Source organism: Saccopteryx leptura, chromosome 9, assembly GCF_036850995.1.
Source record: "Saccopteryx leptura isolate mSacLep1 chromosome 9, mSacLep1_pri_phased_curated, whole genome shotgun sequence".
Classification (NCBI taxonomy): domain Eukaryota; kingdom Metazoa; phylum Chordata; class Mammalia; order Chiroptera; family Emballonuridae; genus Saccopteryx; species Saccopteryx leptura.
Window position 1 is genome coordinate 32,869,672 of NC_089511.1, and position 22,500 is coordinate 32,892,171.

Sequence of the window (22,500 nt, forward strand, 5' to 3'; positions counted from 1 at the left end):
GCAAAGGATTTTTAAATATCTGGGCTTGAGAATCTACCCCATGCTGAGGACCATGTGCCCCCTCCATGAGTTAATTCTCACAACCACCTTATGACTAAGGTTTTAAAGTCTTCATTTTACGTATAGGAAAGCAAAAGCTTGAAAAGGTTAATACTCTCCCAATGACCCATAGATTTTAAGTGGCTGAGCCAAGATTTGAACTCAGATCCATCTGACTGGCCTCTGTTCTACCCCCTAGACCAAAGACACTGTTCAGTTGGAGGATCTACCCTGATTCATCAGCTCACATGGTTTCCTCTGTCTGGAATGGTCTCCCCACTGTACCTCCACTTGACTGTCTCCTTTTTGTTTGTGCCTCATCTGTCATGTCCTCTGAGAGGCTTTCCTTGGTCCCTTCTCACAAAAGAAGCCCTCCCAAACTCTGCCCACCTGTCACTTGTCACTTCTTATACCATGGCCCAAAGTGATGGCTCAGAGTATGTATCACTCTCTGAAGTTATTATATTATCTTTTTACATGTTGCTTATGAACTAGCTCCCTCTTATAGAGCATAAGCTCTGTCATATATGCAGTATACAGATATAGTAGCCATACAATGAATACTGAAAGAATGAATGTATGGGTATGTGGATGCATGGATGGGTGGATGGATGCATGGATGGGTGGAGGGATGCATGGATGGGTGGAGGGATGCATGGATGGGTGGGTGGATGCATGGATGGGTAGATGGATGCATGGATGGGTGGATGGATGCATGGATGGGTGGAGGGATGCATGGATGGGTAGATGGATGCATGGATGGGTGGATGGATGCATGAATGGGTGGGTGGATGCATGGATGGGTGGATGGATGTATGGATGGGTGGGTGGATGCATGGATGGGTGGATGGATGGATAGATGCATGCATGGATGCATGGATGAATGAAGTTGGATAAGCTCAAATTGTCCATGGGAGGCTCCTTCCTAGTTTGAGTCTCCTGAGACTATGTTGAAGCCCATCTCCTTCAGTCTTCCCTAAGGGGTCCTGGAAAACTCTCCTAAAAGCCTGTGTCCTTTCCTTATCTTCCCCTACCAACCCTGAGAAGCACAGCTGCCCTAAAGGAACCAAGTTTGTGGTAGAGAAAGATCAACAGTGACACAGGCTGCTGGTTGAACGAGGGCTATGTTGCAAACAGGGAAATTTCAAGAGAGGACCAGGCAAGGAGCTGCTCTCCTCAAGGCCTTGGTTGAACTCTTATGTATCTTCCCAGCCTTTCTAATAGTTCCAGGATCATTCTACACTGGGCCTACCTTCTGGGTGCCTTTATTCACTAAACAAATGTGAATAAGCCCATATTGGAGATATACAGTCATCAATGTATATGACCTCTGTCATCTAGACATAGTCTAGAGATGAACAGGTAGCTGTGTAAACAGCACTTTCAATATAAAATCTGTGATGGAAGTGACATTTGTGTTCAAAATAAATAAATAAAGACAGTATGACAAGGACAGAGAGAAAGCACATCTGTGTCTGATGGTAAGTGTCAAGGATGGAAGAGATGGCCAAGCTGAGACTTGATGGTTGACCAGGGAAAGGATGTTCAGGCCCAGGGAGCAGCATAGGCAAAGGCACAGAGGCAAGATCTGTTCACTCCACAGCTGGGCGGGACTGTGAAGGGTCTGGTGTAGTCCGGAATCTTGAGCTATAGGCAGTGGGGACACCTGGGGGACTGAACTGAGAAGGATGTTGTGATCAGGTCTGAATTTTAGAAAAAGCTCATTTGAATACAAAACGGACGTTAAGGAATGAGAGAAGAAACGGGGAGGCCATGTAAGAAATGACGCTGGCCAGGACAAACGCAGCGATGAAGAGAATTCAGAGGTGTGCAGAGAGCTAAGAAACATGAGGAAAGAACCAAAATCATTTATGATTAACGAGACATGGAGGATAAAAAGGAAGATTTTTGGCCATCCGCTAGTTGGGGAGAAGTGTCCTGAGTCTAGTTCTAATACACTAGACTCTACCCTTTGCTTAAGTGCCTCAATGTTACAGCTGCTTGGAGGAAACAGCACAGCCCCAGATTCCAGCAAATCCCAGGTGCCTGTCCCTGGATCCACTGCATCAAAAACACATGGGAGGTCTTAAAATCATTTAGGCCCTCCCTGACCTACCAAACCAAGAACTTTAGTGTCAGGGCCTGGGAATCCATATCTTCGAACTCCACAGGTGACGCTGAGACCAAGTTCTACAGGGCACACAGTCTGGGAGACATTAATTCTAGTCTTCACTATTTGAGGAGGAGGGTCAAGAGGCAAGTTGTACCTCTGTCTCCACCCCCGCTAGCCAGCACTGTGCTTCGCATAAACTAGGTTGTGGGCCAACTAAGTCATCATCCCACTTGCTCACATGCTGGCTACTAGTTCTGTATCACTCCCTTTTCTTTTTTTTTTTTTCTGAAGTTGGAAATGGGGAGGCAGTCAGACAGACTCCCACATGCGCCCAACCGGGATCCATCCGGCACACCCACCAGGGGGCTATGCTCTGCCCATCTGGGGCGTTGCTCTATTGCAACCAGGGCCATTCTAGCACCTGAGGCATAGGCCACAGAGCCATCCTCAGTGCCCGGGCCAACTTTGCTCCAATGGAGCCTTGGCTATGGGAGGGGAAGAGAGAGACAGAGAGGAAGGAGAGGGGGAGGGGTGGAGAAGCAGATGGGCGCTTCTCCTGTGTGCCCTGGCCAGGTATCGAACCCAGGACTCCTGCATGCCAGTCCAATGCTCTACCACTGAGCCAACCAGCCAGGGCCTATGTCAACCCCTTTTCATACATGGCACACCGTCTGTGCAAGGGACAGCAGTGTAAGTGTCCTGGGCACCGTCTACCTGGGGATTTGGTGTTACATCTACACGAAGAAGATGCCCTACAATGTACTAAAGCAAAGACAGGAGTTTCCCTGCCTGACATCGTCAGGAAATTAAGTGACTAAACCAACAACGATGCAATGGGCCAAACAGTCACATTTGGGAACAGCTTGAACAACTAATTTCTAATGAGAGTTTCAAAACACTGACTTTTCCAGAGCAGAAAATCAAGTTGTGCTCATTTACAACCCGTCATCCACAATGAAGTGGAGGATATTTCTTTCTGTGTTGTCAGTTAACTTTCTGAGGCCGTCAGAATACAAAGTAGGGCGGTTGGGCCATAAATCAGCTCTTTCAGAGCTGATAAATGGTTATTGTACAGATCCTGCATTTGCATTGGATCTGGGGACATAAATCTTGTCCTCATGATCTTACTTTTAAAAAAATTATTCTTCTGAAGTCAGAGTGAGCAATTTATACAGGCATTCTCTTCCTGCTGTTTATATTTTTCACCTCTAATGCCTGCCTTTTCACTTTCTACACTTATACTATATTGTAAAGTGTCACATGTCATGTCGAGAAAAACGACCAGGACTTTGGTTTGAATCTGTCCACCAGGAGCAGTTTTATAACTTTTTGCTCCTCAGTGAATAACAATCACTTTGGTAAAGACTGTCATAATTTACTAGACTTAGAAGGAAACTTAGAGACCATCATTTAACATGCCCTCTTTCTATAGATAAGGAAACCGAGGCCCAAGAGTAAGAGTAATGTCACAGGCCAAGTTTGTGACAGAACCAGGGTTTCTGTTTGAGTTTGGGAGAAATAAGGATCTTCAATAACATGAAGAAACAACTGTAACCTTCCTAGATAAGAATAAGTGCAGCGTTCATTCAGAGACAATAGACGTATTGATATGAAAACCCAAGCATAGAGCAAGGTGGTGTTCATTCATTCATTCATCATTCATTCATTCATTCTTCATTCATTTCTTCCTTTCTTCATTCATTCATTATTGACCAGACAAGTATTGACCTTGGCCCATTCTGCTGCGGTCATTACAACTATGAATGAAGACCCTGTAGATGAGACTCAGAGAGTCCTTTGTTTGGCTCAGCATATGTCAAGCAGGTAAAAGTGAAAGAAAATCAGACTACCTCTGCCATTTTGGGGCCCTCTGCAATTTCGTAGTAGCATATTCTGAAGAGCACCATGGGAAGGGTATTTGGATTTTGTCTTGTTTGGTTTGATTTTGCTTTAATAACCTTGGAAACCATGATAAACTCCCTTCCTTGGATATTTTTCTTATATCTAACAGCTTTGCTGAGAAATAATGTACATACAATACAACCCACTCACTTAAAATATATAATTCAATGGTTTTTTATATATATTAGAGAGTGGTGAAACCATCCCCACTGTCAGTTTTAGAACTTTTTCATCACTCTGAAACAAAACCCTGCCCCTTGGCCCTCGCCTCCATTCCCCTCCCCCCTGCCCCTATCATAGGCATCTACTGTCTATCTTTATGAATTTGCCTAGTCTGGATATTGCCTAGGAATAGAGTCATATAACATGTCATCTCCTTAAAAAGACATTACCTTAGAAAGACATGAATGTAGGAATGGAAGCTGCATCATGTGTAGAGAAAAGACACCTCATTCTCGGTTTTTTTCTCAACTTTATGAAACTTTCAAATGTACAGAAGTGTTGAAAGAATTTGACAGCAAACACACATTTACCTGTCACCTAGATGCTACCACCTAGATGTTCTATTTGCTTGATCACAAACCTGTCCGTCCATCCCACAGGCCACCTCTTTGTCATGGGTTCTCTAGGGAGCAACTTCCAACCTTCCCATGTTGAGAAGAGAGAATATTCCATTTTTCAAAATAAAATGTCAACATCGGAGATTTTAAAAGTCAACAGTGTTAACAAATTGATATTAGAGCCTCTAAAAGGCAAAATTATGTTCAAAGGCTGGAGAAAAGCTTAGACTAGCTTATCCAAGAACACATGAGGGCCAAGGGTGGCCCCGGTAGGAAATGACAGGTCCCCTGAGGGGACCAGCTAACAACCTGGCTTCACGGTGGACACAGGGAGAGGCCGGGAGTGAAATAAACAATTTCAGAAAATGGTAGTGTTGTCCCCTCTGCTCGTTTGCCCACTTTTAGGAAGGGGTTCAGTGGTTTATTTTAAGTATCAATTTTGCATCATGTCTTCGGAGGGAAGAATTGGAATCTGCCTGAGGAAAGGAAATTTTTTCTCTCTTGCGCCACAAAAGCTTTGTAGAAACGTGACCATACACAGAGCACAGCTCCTCCCGAGAGCAGGAGCCCCGCCTGCATGCAGCGTCAGGTGTCAGACTCCTGGGGGTCAGGAGCAGACATGGTAAGTGACAGGGCGCCAGGGCACCCTGTCAGGGCAGGCGTTGGGACCACACGCCACTCACTCTCTGCCTGGGGAGCCCGTCCTTGACCTTGGGGTGTAAGTTGTTGGTGCGCACACAGGGATCTGGGGAGAAGGTGCCTGATCTTACCCACTGGCCCCACAGCCACATGTGCACATGAGAGGTGTGACTCTAGAAGGTTGGATGACACTGGGCTGTGAGTGGTGTGTATGTGTGTCTGTGTGTGTGTTTGCGTTTTGTGAAAACACATTTAATTTGAGTTCCTATGAAGTGAAAAGTTCTTGGTGGACAGTTCAGTTGCTCCTGCCAGTATGTGCAAGGTAATTATTTTTAATGAGTGAACTAGCCATGATCTAAACTATATGAAAGCTTCTGTTGGAACAGGAATTCAAAAAGCTCATCTTAGTAATTTATCCATCAGTTACCCATGTTTACGGAATACTGGTGGATGCCTGGGGAGAAGAGAAAGTAGAGATTAATAAAATATGTCTCCATCAATGAACTCTGTCCAGCAGAGGGAAACATGCAATTACCACATGTCATCCTTGTTGTATAGACAAGTATGTATTAGATTAGGCCATATCAAATCGCTGACATGTGACAGGTTTTAACCAGTAAAATGGCAACTCCATGATTCAACTTCATATTTAAACAGTATTGTATCAGTTTGCTAGGGTTGCCATAACAAAACACAGGGGGCTTAAACAACAGCATTTATCCCTCACAGTTCTGGAAGCTGGAAGTTCATGATCAAAGTTTTTCTCAACATGGCCTTTCCACCTGACCAGGCAGTGGCGCAGTAATAGAGTGTCGGACTGGGATGTGGAGGACCCAGGTTCGAGACCCCAGGTTCACCAGTTTGAGCGCAGGCTCATCTGATTTGAGCAAAGCTCAACAGCTTGGATCCAAGGTAGCTGGCTTGAGCAAGGGGTTACTCGGTCTGCTGTGGCCCCACAGTCAAGGCACATATGAGAAAGCAGTCAATGAACAACTAAGGTGTCGCAACGAAAAACTGATGATTGATGCTTCTCATCTCTCTCCATTCCTGTCTGTCTGTCCCTGTCTATCCCTCTCTCTCTGACTCTCTGTCTCTGTAAAAAAAAAAAAAAAAAAAAAAAACAACCATGGCCTTTCTTTGGTGCATGCACACAGAGGGGGAGAGAGAAAATGAGAGAGGGAGGGAGAGAGAGAGAGAGAGAGAGAGAGAGAGAGATTGTTTTCTGGTGTCTCTTCTTATAAAGACACTAATTCAGTCAGAACAGGGCCCCCTCCTTGTGACCTCATTTAACCTTTATTACCTCCCTGGGGGACTCATCTCCACTGTGGGTTAGGGCTTCGATATATGGCTTGGGGAGGGAGCATGCAAACATTCAATGCATAATAAGGGTGTAATGACTATGTTATATGTGTGCATATATACCATATATAATGTTATATATCATATATAATGTAATACAAATATAGTTTTGTATATATATATACACATACACACACATGCCCAACATATATCTGGTATTTACACCATACACCAGGCACACGCACATTATATACGTATTTGCTCATTCCTTCACCTATCTGTTCTGTTCGCCCATCCATGACTTAGGCCTGTGGTGGGCCAGACATGTGACTGGTCCCTGCCTCTAAGAACAGAGGGAGACAGTGCCTCCCCTGGGTACTCACCACCTCTTTGCTAAGTATGTACCAGCTGGTAAATGCCCTTGGGGAAGGGACGGCTCAGGAGGGCAGGGAGCTTTCTGCCTCCTTCAGCACACTCTCCCCAGACCCTAGCGGAGCACTGGGTACATGGCAGGTATTTGTTCAAAAACTGTGGGTTGAGGGAGTGGGTAAAGTCAACACTCAAGGCTGAGAATGTGGTTCTGAGTGCTCTGTGGTGGGAACTAACCTGCCAGCTTGCTCCCACGGAGTAGCCAGCAGGATCACCTGCTTTGGAGGTAACCCCTATAGACTAGGAGTCCTGCCAGGGACATCAGAAATGTGCTCCCAGGCAAGGTCTCTCCTCGCCACGCCCAGACTTGCTTGGTCCCAAGCACCGGCCTCGGTAAGGAGCCGTGTGTGTGCAGACTGTTCGCTGGTCGGACTCCTCCCCTCTCCTAAGCCAAGCTTGGCCGCCTGTGAGAGCCTCCTCCGTGGACGCTTGCCAGGCCGTGTTCACTGACCTTCAAGGTGGAAGGCAAGGCTTAGCCATCTATCTCACTGCAGCCCCTGTGGCAGCTGGCCTCCTTTATCGACTTCTTCTCGAAAGCGCCAATACGCTCTGGGTCTCAGCTGGGCTCGCAGACTCCAGTGCCGAAGCAAAGGCCACGGCACGTCAATTAATCACCCAATAGAAATAAACTCTAGAACAGATGCGGAGGGATTGATTAACTCTCCCTACGGTCTTCAGACATCCCAATTTGTGTCCCACTGAGCATGTTTCTCAAGACAACCCCCCAGGGAAACCGAGCGCCCGGCTCAGACGCCACAACGATGGCTTCAGTGCCCTAAAGCCGGACCTGACCTGGAGCTGTGCCACACTGAGACCTGCTCAGAGAGGCCCCTCGCCTGCGCCACGTGCTGTGGCAGGCCTTGACCATCCCAAATTCTGAAACACCAAGACGATTTTACTTCATATTATTTTGCTTTACAGCCTTGTAATAAAACGTTATTAAAGTTTGGTAATCGGCTGACTAAATGGGAATAATGAGCAGGCAATGGCCCCTTGAGCCAGAGGACATTAGGCTAAGAGTATCCATGTGCACGCAGGGCAAAGAGGAAATCCAAGCCCCTGTCCTGGAAATCAGAAAAAGAGTGGCTGCTTTTATTTAAAGTTGGTCACCCCAAGTCTCCCAAAGAGGGTGTCTAGGGATCTCAGGCCCCTAAATACTGTACAGTGTCTGCTCTCTGCTCATGTGTTGACATTCCAGGAGACACTCAGACCCTGGAAATCCTGCCACCACTCACCAGCCAGGGGTCCTGGGCCCAGCAAATAGGCCCGCAGGATGAAGGCTGGGCAAGGGACAGCAGGGCCCGGGTGGCCTCCGTGGGGAGCAGGCTGCAGGGTCTGGGTGGCATGGGGCAGGGGCAAAGCTTGACTGAAATTCCTAACTAACTCGATGGGTGGTGGGTGGGCCTTCCGTGTCTGCCCCTACCCTGGGCCCTGGGCATTTTATAAACATGTGCAGCAGCCACTGAAGACTCTCCCGTCACCTAAAGGAATAGAAATGTGAAAAGCTCTTTAAATAAGCCCAATAAGACAGCAGAGTCTTGTCATTGTTTTAGAAATGGACAAAAACAGAGGTGCTTGTTCGAGAGCAGAGGGGAGACTGGTGTCGAGGATCAAGACTTTAGTACAAACTATTTACATTTTTTTTCCTGAAAATGTTTTATGGCCTCTGGTGAGTCAAGGTCTCCAGGGCCCTTGGTGGAAGCGTGTGAGCCTGAGGTAATTTCACAGGACGCGTCTCAGCCTGCGGGCTCCATACCCCCAGAGTCCTGCCTCTACGCCGTTTGTCCAGCCTGTGCACTCTAAATCATGAATCCTTCAAGAACAGGGACCACCAACATCTCTTCTTTAAAGAAGATAGTGGGAGAAAGGGGCCACTTACAGTGAATTGATTTAAAGTGGGAGCCAACATCTGACTCAAAACCAAAAAAAAAAATTATATATATATATATGTTTGAGATCTTATTTTGGAAAGAATAAATGATGAAATGTTTGTTTATAGGTTAGTGTGAACCCCAATCATAAGCTAATCTTAGCTTGAACATGGATTATTTTGCTTTTGACATAACTTTTCCAACCACATTCATGATAGTACTCACTACACTTCACGCTCAACTTGGGCAGCACATTTATCAAGAGGTATCTTTCCAGGCCATTCAAGGGCTTTGTCTATCTTCCAGAGGGCCTCTCCTAATCCTTTTTCCTAAAGCTGACTCCTTTTTGAGGGTCCTGTAAACTCACTGTCCTCTCATTTCTTCTGCCATTGACTGGCTTCTCTCTGCTGCATTCTCACGTGTCCCAGTGGGCTTAGGTCCCTGCCCTAGTCCAACATTGCTTTGAAGCTCCGCCTGGCACCTTACATCTTTTGGGAGATTGGCAGTTGTACTCTCTGCTGTATTAGTGTTGTAGTGCTGACTCACTACATCTGCCGACCAGAGTTAAGTAGGGTAAAATGTCAGAGACAATTACATGTGGCCAGGAATTCATTCATGACATTACAGGGGAATAGTCAAATGATGAACAATCCTTGCATTCTTGGACCCAGGAACACAGCAAAAGCAAGATGAGTCTTCATGGCAAGAGCCAATTAGTGAACAAATGGGCGAATAGCCTCACACCAAGGAAAGCTTGCATCTACCAATTCATATCAAACTCCAGGTCATCCTGTTCTCTTTTTTTTTTTTTTTTTTTTTTTGAGAGAGAGAAAGAGAGAGGGACAGACAGACAGAAAGAGAGCAAGATGAGAAGTATCAACTCATAGTTGTGGCACCTTAGTTGTTCATTGATTGCTTCTCATATGTGCCTTGATTGGGGGGCTCCAGCCAAGCCATTGACCCCCTCGCTCAAGCCAGCAAGCTTGGGCTTTTAGCCAGCGACCTATAGGCTCAAGCCAGTGACAATGGGGTCATGTCTATGATCCCACGCTCCAGCCAGTGACCTCATATTTAAGCCAAAACCCTTATACCCAAGCCAGTGACCTTGGGGTTTCAAACCTGGATCCTCAGCATCCCAGGCCAACACTCTATCCACTGAGCCACCATCTGGTCAGGCCATCCTGGGCATTTCTAAGTGCAATTTCTAGTGCTTGGAAAAAACCACCCAGCATGGATATGCAGGTGTAAAATTTAACCCTGACCTGACAGGTCCCATAGGAGGAGCCGGGCTTGATCATTAGTAATGAAATTAATAATAATGATCATGAACAATGAAAACCATCTTAGTTGCATTTTTAAAGCACCTGTTTAATAATTTCACCAACACTGAAGTGTTGACTCATGTTTTTTTTCATCTAGAGTTGACAGGTGTGTTCTTGGATTTCAGAAATTTGAAGTTCCTTAAGTCTCATCCTGTTGTTAAAAGAGCCACATTTTAGTTACTTTGTCAAGGTCCCAGTTTCCCAACTTTTCTGACATTGTTAAAATTCGTGGATTTACAGATTGTTTTTGTATGTTTTTCTGTATTTCCTTGTGATCAATTGGCCTGAAGCAATAACTAGAGGACCTTTAAAAAAGTTAGAAGCAGCACTCTGAAAACTTCACTTCCTTTTTTTAATAACTGCTACATTTGCAGAGGTTTCAAACACAGGGTGGGAGACTTAGTAAGTCATCTTTGGGAATGACTTTGCAAAATGGGGATGAAGGCCAGACTAGAAAGAGCTTGGTCACAGCCAAGGCCTGTCCCAGGCACAAAAAGGTCCTATCACAGCCCACAGAAGGAGACTGGTGGTTAACCTCAACACAGGATTAATGTTGCTCAGACAAGAAAGTGGGCGTGGCTTTTGCCGGGAGAAGAGAGAAGCCGACTTGCCCCGCCTCGAACCAGGGGTGGGGAAGTGTTTAGAGATGGTGTGCAAGGTTGCTGGCAAGTAGCTGGTGCTCAAGGAACGCCAGGTCCCTTCTGTTTGCCAGGGAGGGCTCGGTGCATCGAGGCTCCCAATGGAGGAGCCGGTACAGGAATGGCAGGAAGGGTTTTCTGCAGCCACACACCCAATTCATGATACTCAAGTGTAGTCAGCAGCAGATGCACTGGGGCCCCGCCCTTTCTATCCCGCTAGCGAAGACAGAAAGCGACTGAGTATGATTTTTTCTAGTAAATCATTCTCAGACCTCAGTTACTCTTGATATCTTCATCCCAGTAATTTGTCCCACAGTAAGTCTCTAAGTTTGTCTTAAATGTTGTCAATATAAGCTTTCCAATAAAAGAACAGCTTACACCAGTATTATTTGAGAATCTCTAATGACGAATTTCTAAATTCAGACACATGTGCTATATATTAAACCTTTCCCAAATGTGTATGATTTTTTTTATAAACAGAAATATCATTTTAAGGAAGTGTTACATCAATTTAATGGTGAGCGATTTTTGTTTTTTGGGGTTTTTTTGTTTGTTTGTTTTTTTTGTCTTTTGGGGGGAAAGTTACCATTCTGTAGATTCCAATCCTTTGTTTATGAATTATACCCAAGAAAAAGCCTGCCACAGGACTTAGCCCCAGGGTTTCACACCCAAGGTTAATCATATGAATAGAATGGAGGTTCTCCATTTGGTGAATCAGAACCACAAGAACTTGGTAAAAACCAAAAGGCCCTATCATACTCAACAGTCTGGTGTCACAATTAGAGAACCAATTGAATAGAAAAATCATCAACCTTCATGGGCTCCTTTCAAGGCAAACAAAATATAGAGACTATATTCAGGAGACAGAGATCTGCATTGAAACCAGTTACAGGGGTCGTCAAACTTTTTATAAAAACCGCCCACTTTTGCAGTGCTGGTAGACCTGGTCCCTACCGCCCACTAGTGGGCGTTCCAGCTTTCATGATGGGCCAATCGCGGCGCTGTTTGGTTGCACGGTAGGAACCAGGTTGACCAGCACTGCAAAAGTGGGCGGTTTTTATAAAAAGTTTGACGGCCCCTGAAAGCTCTATGATGTGGGTAAGCCACTGGCCCATTCTGAACCTTTGTTTCCTCATCTGTAAAACTGGGGTAAGATCTACCTCCGTGGCTGATGGGATACATTGTGTGGCTCCTCAGCAATCCATGAATGTGGGCCTCCAGTTCTAGATCCAACAGGAAGTGAGTACTAAAAATAGAAGAACTTTCTCTGCACACAGGTGTGATGTGAGGGAAATTGCCTTCACGGTTCTAATCACAAGTGAAATTAAATAACCATTTGGACAGTTACTAATTAGCATCCTCTCTCCCTGCTGCAGTAGAAGTTCCAACAAAACAGGGAAACCACTGTTGCATACCTAACACAGCACTCAGCGCCTGGCATGTGAGACACCCAGTAACAGTCACACAATACGAGTGAGTGGACAGTATGGTCACATCAAAAACATACACGTATGCACTTATACATCTCATAGGCTAGAAGCCTCTAGGTTAAAACTTTAATAGTGCTTATTTCTGGAGGTAAATGAAGGAGATTTTCCTTTTCTTTTTTTCTGCTCATCTATATTGTTAGAATTCTCTGCATTGAACCCAGAAGGCCTAATCAGTGTGTCGTTAGGGGAACGTGACAGGGGTTGAAGCCAGCTACCGCCTTGCCTAACAGAGCATGTTCCTTTGTGATTTCCAGCTTCCTCAAGGGTTTTGACACGTGTTCTCTAGGATTAAAATGGTTTTAGGAGAAATGAGAATTAAATGTTTTCTAAAAATAAGTAGGAATTTGATCCACCAGCATCCTCATTCTGATCATGAACCATGCGCAAAAGAGCTAACAGAGCAGGCCTGAGACTGCTGTCCCTAGAAAGGCCTGCTTGCGAGGCTGGCCCCTGGCTAGTGTCTGGAAACTTGGAGGGTTTCTGGAGGGTTCCCACCACTCTTACTGATAAGAGGGGTTTGCTGTGCCTACAGTGTGCAAATGAATATGGTTTATGCCAAACGCATGCTTTCTTTCCAGAAGTCGGGGATGATTTTGCTACATACCAGGCAGAAGATGCCCACGTGGCCAGCCCGACAGAAAGCCCTGGGCACTGAGTGTCTAAGTGTCCCTGGTGGACAGCACTTTACACGTGTCATCATAACATTCTGGGGGAACTGGGCACGTCCTGTGTGCCTGCACTGGGAGAGGACCCTGGGAGCTGGCGCCTGGTCCCCGCTCCTGCATCCCACGCTCTGCCCTGCGCTGATCTTGTCCGCCTCCACTCACGGTGATAAATCTGAGCCATTAGTATAACTGCATCCTGAATCCTGTAGGCCCTTCGAGCAAGTCAGTGAACCCAGGGTGGTCTTTAGTACCCTGACGCACAGACTGATCTAACTAAGCCCCTGGCGACAGCATGTTTGAGGTCTGAACCCACAGAAGGGTGTCTGGAGCAGCGTTTAGGTGGGAGTATGGCTATAACAAAATGGAAAGATGGTCCGATGGCCCTTTTGAGAGAGAGGCCTATACATGGGGAAGATGTGGACAGGTACCTCAGGATGAAATTCTTTAGAATTCTGGGTCCCCTAAGATATGCCAGTCAAAGCATGTTGAAGAAGCTTATACTTTCATTCACTCATTCATTCGACAACTGAAGGCCTACTCAGTGTGTGCCAGGCACTCTTCTGGGCACCAGAGATGGAGGGTTGGATAAGATAGATAGATAGAGCCCTGGCCGGTTGGCTCAGTGGTAGAGCGTCGGCCTGGCGTGTAGAAGTCCCGGGTTCGATTCCCGGCCAGGGCACACAGGAGAAGCACCCATTTGCTTCTCCACCCCTCCCCCTCTCCTTCCTCTCTGTCTCTCTCTTCCCCTCCCGCAGCCAAGGCTCCATTGGAGCAAAGATGGCCCGGGCACTGGGGATGGCTCCTTGGCCTCTGCCCCAGGCACTAGAGTGGCTCTGGTCGCAGAAGAGTGATGCCCCGGAGGGGCAGAGCATCGCCCCCTGGTGGGCAGAGCGTCGCCCCCTGGTGGGCGTGCCAGGTGGATCCCGGTCGGGCGCATGCAGGAGTCTGTCTGACTGTCTCTCCCAGTTTCTAGCTTCAGAAAAATACACACACACACACACAAAAGATAGATAGATAGATAATAGATAGATAGATGATAGATAGATAGATAGATAGATAGATAGATAGATAGATAGATAGATAGATGAGGTCACTGTCCCAAGGAGCTGACATTGTAAATTGGAAAGCCAGCCAGGGTTGGAGGCAGACTGCAGAGAGGGTGATCAGCATTGATCTCCACGGGGAAAATAAAGGCCTCTATTGGGGCTGAGTCCTCCATGACAGTAAGACAAACTTGAGGAAATCTAAAGAGACAAGTGGGAAATCTGTGAATCAAGCAAGGAAGTCTGGAGACTAGAATGAATTTGCTATTTTCAAGGAGCAAAAGGAAAGCCCATGTGTCCAGAGCTCAGGAAAAGTGAGGAAAGAAGCAGGAAATGAGGGTGGCGAGTTAGGCAAGCCCTTGAAGACCATGGTCAGGAGCTTGGATTTTATTCTATGCCCAAAGGGAGATCGTTGAAAGAGTCTAAGCAGGGACTCACACAATATGATGTAAAATTGCAAGCAATCACCCTGGTTGCTCTTGGGAAAATGGAGTGTGATAAGTAGAACAGAAGCAGGGAGTCAGGTGCAGTGTAGCAGTCTAAGCAAAAGACGGTCCCTAGTGGTCTCACCTCCTACTTACTACAACAGACCAGAGATAAGGGGCTTACATCAAACCAACTGTGGTCTTGCAGGGGTGGTAGGTGATCTAAGGCAGTGGTCCCCAACCCCCGGGGCCACGGACCGGTACCGATCTGTAGGCCATTTGGTACCAGTCCGCAGAGAAAGAATAAATAACTTACATTATTTCCGTTTTATTTATATTTAAGTCTGAACGATGTTTTATTTTTTAAAAATGACCAGATTCCCTCTGTTACATCCGTCTAAGACTTACTCTTGACGCTTGTCTCATAAGTTCGACAATTATATTTAGAAATACCACAGTTTTTACACCGGTTGCATAATTTTATTTTGTGCATTTATCTGTCCCACCCTAAAGGCCGGTCCGTGAGAATATTTTCTGACATTAAACCGGTCCATGGCCCAAAAAAGGTTAGGGACCACTGATCTAAGGCATTGCTTGTTTTCATGGTAGGCATCCGAATGTCTGGAGAGAACCAACCTAGCCATGGTCCTTGTGCCATCACGAGATGGCTGCGGCTATGAGAGTATGATGGTCAGAATTGTACTCTAGTAGAGCCTCATGCAAGATGACCACCAGGGGCTCTGAGATGCTGGGGTGAGGGTGTCCAGAGAAGGGTCTAGAGATGTCAAGAGCTCCTCCCCTGTCCCAGATGTTATTGAGCCATGGACGGTTGTAGGCCACACTGGGCTAGGCTAGGCCAGCTCTCTCCTCATCCTTCAAACCCTAAGAGGTCCTACGCAGACCACTTGCTGGACAACTGTTCTTGTCCATCTGTATTGGTTGTGGCATCTCCCCATGCCTGGGAAGTCCTTCCTGCTGCTAACACTGCTTTCTTTCACTCTGGTTCCCTGGGAGAAGGAGAGAATGCTGCCTCTGGTGTCTCCACATGCCCTGTGACGGGCTCTGGCTAGCTAATGGAACCAGGATTCTGGGATTCACTGGCCTTTCAATCTCTTCTGTATCTCTGTCAAAAGACTTGGAATGTGCCTTTTTCTTTATACACCAAGCCATAGCCACGTGCACTATTTTAAACCAGTGTATTTGCTTCAACTGAGAATCCTATTACTTTCTAGTTCTGTTTTTAAATCAAGTGGTTGATTTTTAATCAGGTATTTTATCGAATGCAGGCTGGAATTAAATGGGGAGCTGAGTGTATGCTTACTATTTCCTTTCTTCCCTGTGGTTTTGCAGGGTGGTCTGCTTCCTTCAGGGGGAATATAAAATCCCACCTCATTTCCCTTTTCTTCATTTTCATTTTCTGGGCTCTTATAGTCTTCCCCATCCTTAGTGACTCCTTTTTGAGAATGAGCTGCAATTAGGCTCATATGTTGGTCCCCAAAAACAAACCCTCCCTATAATACCTGACATGAGCCAGGATTTTTCTGCTGGTTTCCCAATTAGTGTTTGCTCTTGACCAGTGCTCCCATTATTGTAATATGTCTACAAAGCCCTGGGGATCGTGGGCTGGCTTGCTTTGGCACCAACCCAAATCAGCTCCCCAAAGGAATCCGTTCCACCAGTCTGTGAATAGACACCAAGACTTTTTTAATGCATTTGCACATATTCTAATATGTCCAACTGTCAAAAGACATCAGGAAGATACCCAATCTAGTCTTTTCCCAAATGGATAACGAGTCAACACAACGTATTGGATGGTCTAGCTTTCCCAAACAATTACACATGCCACTTACATCAAATATTAGCTTTCCAAACATATATGGATCTACGCAGTATATATAATGATATATAAAAATCTATCTCTATATCTTAGATATATGATATTAGCTATCTATATCTACTTCTATCTATCTAGAACTTGCCCATTTCCAATGTTCCGTTACATGGCATTAATCCATTTAGCTGTTCCTGTATTAATAGTACTGTATTATTTAGTAACATTTTTAATCTAAAATAAAAGGAAGGCTATACTAACCCATGTGGTTTGGATACCTGGGCTGAACAAACATGGATCCCCACAGCACAGAGCCTCAATCCAAGAAGCTTGCAGATGGAGGCGCATTAAGCCTTTGAGTCTCCTCTTCCTTCCCACCTCTACCAGGGCCCCCTTAGGGCGAGCCCACAGCCCCTGGCTCTGAAAGTTCTTCCCAGCAACACCTGGCCCTGGCCTCTCTCCTGGCCGCTTCCTTCCTGCACTGCTGGGGCCGTGCTGAAAGTAAGCCCGCTTCCCGGGAGGGGTGTAGGTCGAGCACCATTAGATGGCCCATCCCCACGCCCCACACTGCCTGATCCTGCTAATCAGCCTGCCTGGCATCTTGAAAGAGGCAGAGCTTTGGCAAGCGCTCAAGCAGCCCCTGGGAAGCTACATTACAGGCTGAAATGAGTCCTGGTTTTAATTTGCTTTTTTCTTCCCCTGTAACAAGCGAAGTTCACATTACAGAGAAATTGCCCGGAAATTCCAATTTAATAAGGCATATGCATTTTTCAGGCCTAGAAGCACGGAAAACAGGCCGGGCACTGGTATTTTTTTACACCAAAAGTTTTATTAAAGAGACAGCTTTGAAAATGTCAGAAACGGACGTGGAGTGCCAGGCCAGTTGGTCAGAAGGGCTGATCTGACAGGAGGGCCCGTCAGCCGGGAAGCGGAGAGCAGCTGGCTGGTGGTCTTGAGCTGCTCTCCCCTTCGGCGAGAAAGTGCCATGCTGGGGAAGATGACACCTACGTTCAGGGCCCTCCACCAGCGATTCGTTTGGATTGCATGGACGCAGCGTCACCCAGCACTGGACACTTGGGAATGCTCAAGGAACGGAGTGTGCCCTGCCTTTCTCTGTCCACGGCTGTGACAGAGAAAGCACGTTGGCCTCAGGGAGATTAGGACACGGGCAAGCCTCCCAAGGTCTGCGATGGGAAGAGGCGCCAAATAAAATAACAGAGGGAAACACAAAAGGCCCTGTGAAGTAGACCGGCAATGGACCCCAAATTATTTTTTTAAGGAAGAAAATAGTGCAAAGCTCTCCTGTAAAAACACCCGACCCCTCGCTTGCACTGGGGATGTGACACGTGCCAACCAAACCGCCCTGGGCACTGTTGTTAGGGGACAGCTGCCAAGGTAACGTCTGAGAGCGTCTCACTGCATTGTAACAACTTCTCATATGACAGGAGAAGCAAACGTGCTCATTGCACTGCAAACCCGTAGCAGCATAAGACCAAAACCGACAGAGGGAGAAACCAAGAGCGCTGTTTCTCTGCCAATGTGGAAAGCCGTACTATTTCCGTTTTTATTTACAGTCTAAACTCTGAGTCGAGTAATCGGGGAATAAATTATGGTCCAATTAAATTTTTCATTATTTCAAATATGTTAAACCACCACAAATCACTCCTAGAGCAAGGGTGACCATGTTACCTAATAAGATGGGGAACAAATGTTAGCCTTCTTGGCATTTTCTGTTTTCGTAATTGTTGCAACTGAAAGAGAAAGAATGTAATAATGTTTATGGGGCAGTCAGTAACTGCCAGACATTCGGCTTGGCCCCGGGGATGCAGGATGGCCGACACCTGGTCCTGGGCATATGTAACACACTGTCTGCTGGTTAGGGTCCCACACGCACCTGTGCTGAATTCCACTTCGCCACTTCTAGGCTGCTTTTGGCAAGTTGCTAAGCCTCTCTGAATCTTGGTTATCTTCTCTTTAAAACAGGGATGATACCCACTTTATTTGGTTGTCGTGAACCACAAAAATAAATACGATGCTGAATCATTTAGCACAGAGCCTGGCACAATAGGCATGCAGTGGTTTAGCCAACTTGAACCTCTCCCTGACAGCAAGCAGCTCAGTTTTATGCAAGTGGCAGACCCCCAAGGGCACATATTATATTCTGACAGGCATTTTAATCTATGCATGGACCCAGCAAGGACCTAGAGGAGAGAATGCCTGAGTCTCATACTGGAGAATGACTGGGGGACTCAGACACTGGACCAAGAGGAGACACTTCAGCTGGGTCTTAGAAGAGAGAAGGAGTTTGCAGGTAGAAGTGTGAATTGCAGTCAAAATGAAAGACGGGTGTTTGCAGAGTAGTTCATTCTCAGGAGTAATACATTTCTTCTGTTTTTAAGAAATATGAAAATGAGCCCTGGCCGGTTGGCTCAGCGGTAGAGCGTCGGCCTAGCGTGCGGAGGACCCGGGTTCGATTCCCGGCCAGGGCACACAGGAGAAGCGCCCATTTGCTTCTCCACCCCTCCGCCGCGCTTTCCTCTCTGTCTCTCTCTTCCCCTCCCGCAGCCAAGGCTCCATCGGAGCAAAGATGGCCCGGGCGCTGGGGATGGCTCTGTGGCCTCTGCCCCAGGCGCTAGAGTGGCTTTGGTCGCAACATGGCGACGCCCAGGATGGGCAGAGCGTCGCCCCTGGTGGGCGTGCCGGGTGGATCCCGGTCGGGCGCATGCGGGAGTCTGTCTGACTGTCTCTCCCTGTTTCCAGCTTCAGAAAAATGAAAAAAAAAAAAAAAAAAAAAAGAAAATGATCACCGAGGCAGCAAGGGAGTGTGGAGGAACCTGTAGCCTCATCCATTCTCTCCATCTGTTCCCCGTCACTGTTTCGGCTTCAGAGTGCTGTTTTCCCCAGGGCTCTGCTGAGTTGGAAGTTCCAAAGCATTCTGAGGGACCGTGCAGATCCCACCAAAACACTGGGCCTGACCCCAGCGGGCCACTCACACACATATCTGTGGTGTGACTCTGGTGACAGCACTCAGTGCTCTGCATGGAGCACACGCTTCCTGTCAGGCTCATTGTGCCTTCAGCAGCCCCATAAGGTCACTAGAATCATCTCACCTCACAGAGGAAGAAACAGAGACATCACTGGTCCAAGGTCACACATTTAGAATCTAGGTCTTTTTCACTCCAGCGTCCATGATTTTAACTGACAACATGTGTGTTTGGGCAGAGTCAGCGTGGAGTCTGAGAGCCAGGCCCAGGCACTAGACAGCCAGGGTTCAAATCCTAGCACTGCCAGCACTAGTCATTGACCTCAGTGAAGCTGTCTCTCTGGTTTCATTTTCCATTTGGGGGAGTTCTTTTTGGTTTTGTTGTTGTTTTGTCTGTTTTTGTACAGATATACTAATTATTTCTTTCCTTGGCAGAAGGTCACATGCTAGATTTTTAAAAAACAAAATAGAAAGTTCACTTAAGAGCTCTTATTTTAAGTATACAAGTAGGTTTAAAGTGATAGAAGTTCTGTGAGAAGTAAGAAACCTACAAAAAATTAGAACAATTAGACAATCTATAACATCCAGCATCCTCTCAATTTCCGCTCTGAAAATGTCTTGAACCTGTTTTGAATGTAATCTGATGCTGTTTGGGTTTGTTTGGGTTTTTTTTCAGGTATTCTGTCTACAAGGATCCTGCAGGCTGGCTGAATATCAACCCCATCAACGGGACAGTGGATACCACGGCTGTGCTGGACCGTGAATCCCCGTTTGTCCATGACAGCGTGTACACTGCGCTCTTCCTGGCCATCGACAGTGGTGAGTAATTTTTGAAATGCCATCAGGTATATACTTTACAGTTAGAAATATATCTTTACATTTTTACATGTATTCTGCTATGCCCGGGGCTATTTTTAGGAAGAATGTAAGTAGGTGGAGGCAGGGAAAGCTCATGTTGAAACACAGTGAGTCAGAAACATCCCCAAGTCCGGAAGTCTCAGGCCTTTGTTAAACTGAGGATGCCAACTTGATGTCTTTTCTCTTTTTTTTTTTTTTTTTTTTTTGCATAATTATGCATAGCGCCTCCTTTTCACTTTCAAGCTGATCCTGGAAATGGTAACCAAACATTTGGTCATCCTATTGGTATGTCACCTTAGCTGATATCCAGGGTTTATTTCTCTTTTTATCAAAGGATATTTGTATCTATTTATATTTTTTATTAATTGAACTTATTGGGGTGACATTGGTTAATAAAATTATATAGGTCTCAGGTGTATAATTCCATAATCCACCATCTGTATATTAAATTGTGTGTTCACCACCTCAAGCCAAGTCTCCTTCTATCGCCATTTACGCCCCTTTACCCTCTTCTACCCACCTCCCCCTCCTCCCCTCACCCCCCGGTAATCACCATGCTGTCGTCTGTGTCTATGAGTTTGGCATGGGGGTTGCTTAATCCCTTCACCTTTTTCATCCAACCCCCCAGGCCCCCCTCCCCTCTGACAGCTGTCTGCCTGTTTTCTATCTACAAGTCTGTTTCTATTTTGTTTGTTACTTTATTTTGTTCATTAGATTCCATGTATAAGTGAAATCATAATGGTACTTGTCTCTCCCTGACTGGCATATTTCTCTTAGCATAATACTCTCCTTGTCCATCCATGCTGTCACAGAAGTTAAGATTTCCTTCTTTTTATGGTTGCATAGTATTCCATTGTGTAAATGTTCCACAGATTTCTTTTTATCCACTCATCCACTGACGGGCACATGGGCTGCTTCCAAATCTTGGCTACTGTAAATAACGCATTGTAAATGAACATAGGGGTGCGTATATTCTTTTGAATCAGTGTTTTTGGCTTCTTCAGCTATAGTCCCAGAAATCGAATCACTGGGTCATAAGGCAGTTCCATTTATAATTTTTTGAGGAAACTCCATACTGTTTTCCACAGTGGCTGCACCAGTCTGCACTCCCACCAACACTGCATGAGGGTTCTCTTTTCTCCACACCCTCTCCAACACTTATTGTTTGTTGATTTATTGATGACAGCCATTCCTACAGGTGTGAAGTGCTATCTCATTTCAGTTTTAATTTGTATTTCTCTGATTGGTGATGCTGACCATCTTTTCATGTCTATTGGCCATCTGTATGTCCTGTTTGGAGAAGAGTCTATTCAGGTCCTTTGTCCATTTTTTAATTGGATTGTTGATTTTTTGGTGTTGAGTTATATTCATTGGCAAATATGTTCTCCCATTTAGTGCGTTGTCTTTTCATTTTATTAATGGTTTTCTTGCTGTAAAAAACTATTTAGTTTTATGTAATACCATTTATTTATTTTGTTTGTTTGTTTTCCTTGCCCAAGAAGATATATAGGAAAAAATATTGCTATGAGAAATGTTTGAGATTTTACTGCCTATATTTTCTTCTAGGATTTTTATGATTTTAAGTCTTACATTTAGGTCTTTACTCCATTTTGAGTGTATTCTTGTTTATGGTGTTAGAAGGTGGTCTAGTTTCATTTTTTTGCATGTATCTGTCCAATTTTCTCAACATCATGTATTAAATAGACTATCTTTACCCCATTGTATGTTCTTGCCTTCTTTGTCATATATTAATTGACCATAAAGATGTGGGTTTATTTCTGGGCTCTCTGTTGTGTTTCACTGATCTACATTTCTGTTGTTATGCCAGTACCATGCTGTTTTGATTACTATATCCTTTAGTATAATTTGATATCAGGTAGCATGATTCCTCCAACTTTGTTCTTCTTTCTCAAGACTGCTATGACTGACTATTCAGGGTCTTTTGTGATTCTATACAAATTTTTGGGACATCTGTTCTAGTTCTGAAAAATACACCACCAGTATCTTGATAAGAATGATCTTTCATCTTGGTTTCATGCTCTTATCTGCAGGGAAGGGTCTTTTAATGCAAGTTGAAAGTCCCAGATGGCACCACCAACCCTGATGATGAAATTGTTCCCACAGCTTTTATCCCATTATGTTATGCTGCCATGGAAAGCATATACAGTGGTACCTTGAGATACGAATTTAATTCGTTCTGCAACCAAGCTCGTAAGTCAGTCAACTCGTATATCAAACTGCCGATACTGGACCCGTGCGCCAACACGCCAACTAGCGGCAGCTTCCTGAATCACAACTCATATCTCAGAATTTTGCTCGGATCTCAAACAAAAATATGGACTGAGTCGCAGCTCGTATCAAAAAAAAAATTTGTATGTTGCTCTGTTCGTATC

General features: G+C 45.5%; 1 protein-coding gene across 1 annotated transcript in view; it reads left to right on the forward strand.

The window, feature by feature from the left end:
• The window catches only part of CDH13 (cadherin 13), a 1,120,140-nt gene that overhangs the window by 1,070,226 nt on the left and 27,414 nt on the right, over nt 1–22,500 (forward strand). The window contains exon 11 of the mRNA XM_066348214.1: nt 19,926–20,068. Coding sequence (XP_066204311.1) covers nt 19,926–20,068 — 143 coding nt within the window. The remainder of the gene's footprint in view (nt 1–19,925; nt 20,069–22,500) is intronic.